The 1,951-nt window shown below is 61.6% G+C and overlaps 1 protein-coding gene across 1 annotated transcript; it reads left to right on the top strand.

The window, feature by feature from the left end:
• Positions 1-60: 60 nt before the first annotated feature.
• DNAJB2 (DnaJ heat shock protein family (Hsp40) member B2) lies at positions 61-1,946 on the top strand (the record flags this gene model as incomplete). Its single annotated transcript, XM_010713797.1, has 8 exons — positions 61-103; positions 328-495; positions 576-629; positions 767-883; positions 977-1,066; positions 1,194-1,299; positions 1,398-1,468; positions 1,723-1,946. Coding segments are annotated over exons 1-8 (873 nt in total), but the record flags the coding sequence as incomplete, so codon positions are not given.
• Positions 1,947-1,951: the final 5 nt, after the last annotated feature.

The following is a 1,951-nucleotide window of genomic DNA, read 5'->3' as shown; positions in this document are numbered from 1 at the left end:
CACGGCCCCGGGATCTGTCGGTCCCTGGTGGAGGGAGCGCTGCCCGGGCCAGTGTGTGCCATGGATCTACTTGTCCTGCCTCGAGGGGGGGAGCAGGGCTGGGGTGCATCTAAGGGAGGGTCTGTAAGCAGGGGGGCAGGAGTGGAAATGAGCTGCAGAGGCAGGGAAAAGAGCTCTTTTGGCCATTTGGTGACCAGAGCTGCCAGACTGCACGTGAGGCGCTGCTGTGCATGTGGGCACTGGTGCTGTGGCAGTGCTGGCTGGCTTGTATTTCGGGGCTGGGAGAAGTGAGCTCAGAGCTGCTGCCGCCACAGCCGGAGCTGTGAGTGCTCTGTGAGGCTTGGCTGGCCACGGTGCACCCATCACTGAATGTCCCTCTGCGCAGGTACAGGAAGGCAGCACTGAAATGGCACCCAGACAAAAACCCAGACAACAAGGAATATGCCGAGCAGAAGTTCAAGGAAATCGCCGAGGCCTATGAAGTGCTGTCGGACAGTAAGAGGCCACGGTGCTGTGTCATGGGCACCCCCCACCCTTGGGGCCGCTGACCCTGACACCCTCTCTTCTTCTTCCAGAGCAGAAGCGTGATGTCTACGACCGCTATGGCAAAGAGGGCCTTATGGGAGCAGGTGGGTGGACAGACCGGGGCTATGGGGTGGGGGGTCAGTGCGGCTCTGGGTACAGCCTTGTGTGGAGACCAAGCTGTGGGGCTGTACACACTAGAGCTTCTGCCCCCTCTCAACACCGTGTCTCTTTCCTCCAGCAGGGCCGGGGGGCTCCAGAGCCGATGCTGGGGCTCCTGAATTCACCTTCACCTTCCGCAGCGCTCACGATGTTTTCCGGGAGTTCTTCGGCGGGCGAGATCCCTTTGCTGACTTCTTTGGTGCGTGTGGGGTGGGACGGGGCCGGGGGCCAGTTTTGGGGCACCATTAGCCTGCCCTGGTGTTGATGCTGATGGGGGCTGCCTGCTTTCCAGATGAGATGCTGCCCTTCTCTGAGCTGCGAGGAGCTGGCTCCCGGCACCACGGAGGCGGACACTTCTTCTCCACCTTCCCCGGATCCTCAGGTAGGGAATATGGAGTACCTTAGCATCCATGGCCCAGCATGGCACAGAGCCCTGGGCTCATACCTGCCACCCTCCCATCCCACATACCCATGCTTCCCAGGTGCTCCTTTATTGTTCCCTCCTCCAGATTTCTTCGCCTCGTCCTTCAGCTCGGGGGCCGACGCAGGGCTGGGATTCCGCTCCGTCTCCACCTCCACCACCTTCGTTAATGGTCGACGTATCACCACAAAGCGGTGAGGACCTCCTCATCGGCATGGGCTGCTTCTGCCAGTGCCTGGCTGTAGGCTAACCGTCTGCCCATCTTTCTGCCCACCCATCTGTTTGCCTACAGGATTATTGAGAACGGGCGGGAGCGGGTGGAAGTGGAGGAGGATGGGGAGCTGAAGTCGATCCACATCGATGGTGAGAAGCGGTGTCACCAAGCCATGCCACCTCCAGCACCCTCCCCTTTGGAGACCTCCTTGGTGGGAGCCGTGGGGGCTACCTTAGAGCTTTGTTTTGGGGTTGGACACATGGAGCCCTGTGCAAGCTTTGTGGAACAGACACATAGACCCAGCTGGGCACCCAGCTCTGCACTATGCTGCACTGAGCAGGAGGGGGCACCGAGACTGGGGGTGGGCTGGGATTCCTTGCCATTAACTCCACTCTCCCCGCAGGTGTCCCCGACGACATGGCGCTGGGGCTGGAGCTGAGCCGGCGGGAGCAGCAAGCCTTCCCCAGCCCACGCCCTCCCCCATCCCCACCGCCTGCCCCACAGCGGCCTCCAAACTCCTCGCCCATCTGCCTCTACACGGACAGCGAGGATGAGGATGAGGACTTGCAGCTGGCCATGGCCTACAGCCTCTCTGAGATGGAGGCCGCGGGGCACCACCAAGCAGGTGGGCA

This window comes from Meleagris gallopavo, chromosome 7, assembly GCF_000146605.3.
Source record: "Meleagris gallopavo isolate NT-WF06-2002-E0010 breed Aviagen turkey brand Nicholas breeding stock chromosome 7, Turkey_5.1, whole genome shotgun sequence".
Classification (NCBI taxonomy): Eukaryota; Metazoa; Chordata; class Aves; order Galliformes; family Phasianidae; genus Meleagris; species Meleagris gallopavo.
Note: the sequence above shows the minus strand (reverse complement) of the source record. Positions and strands in the feature narration are given on the sequence as shown.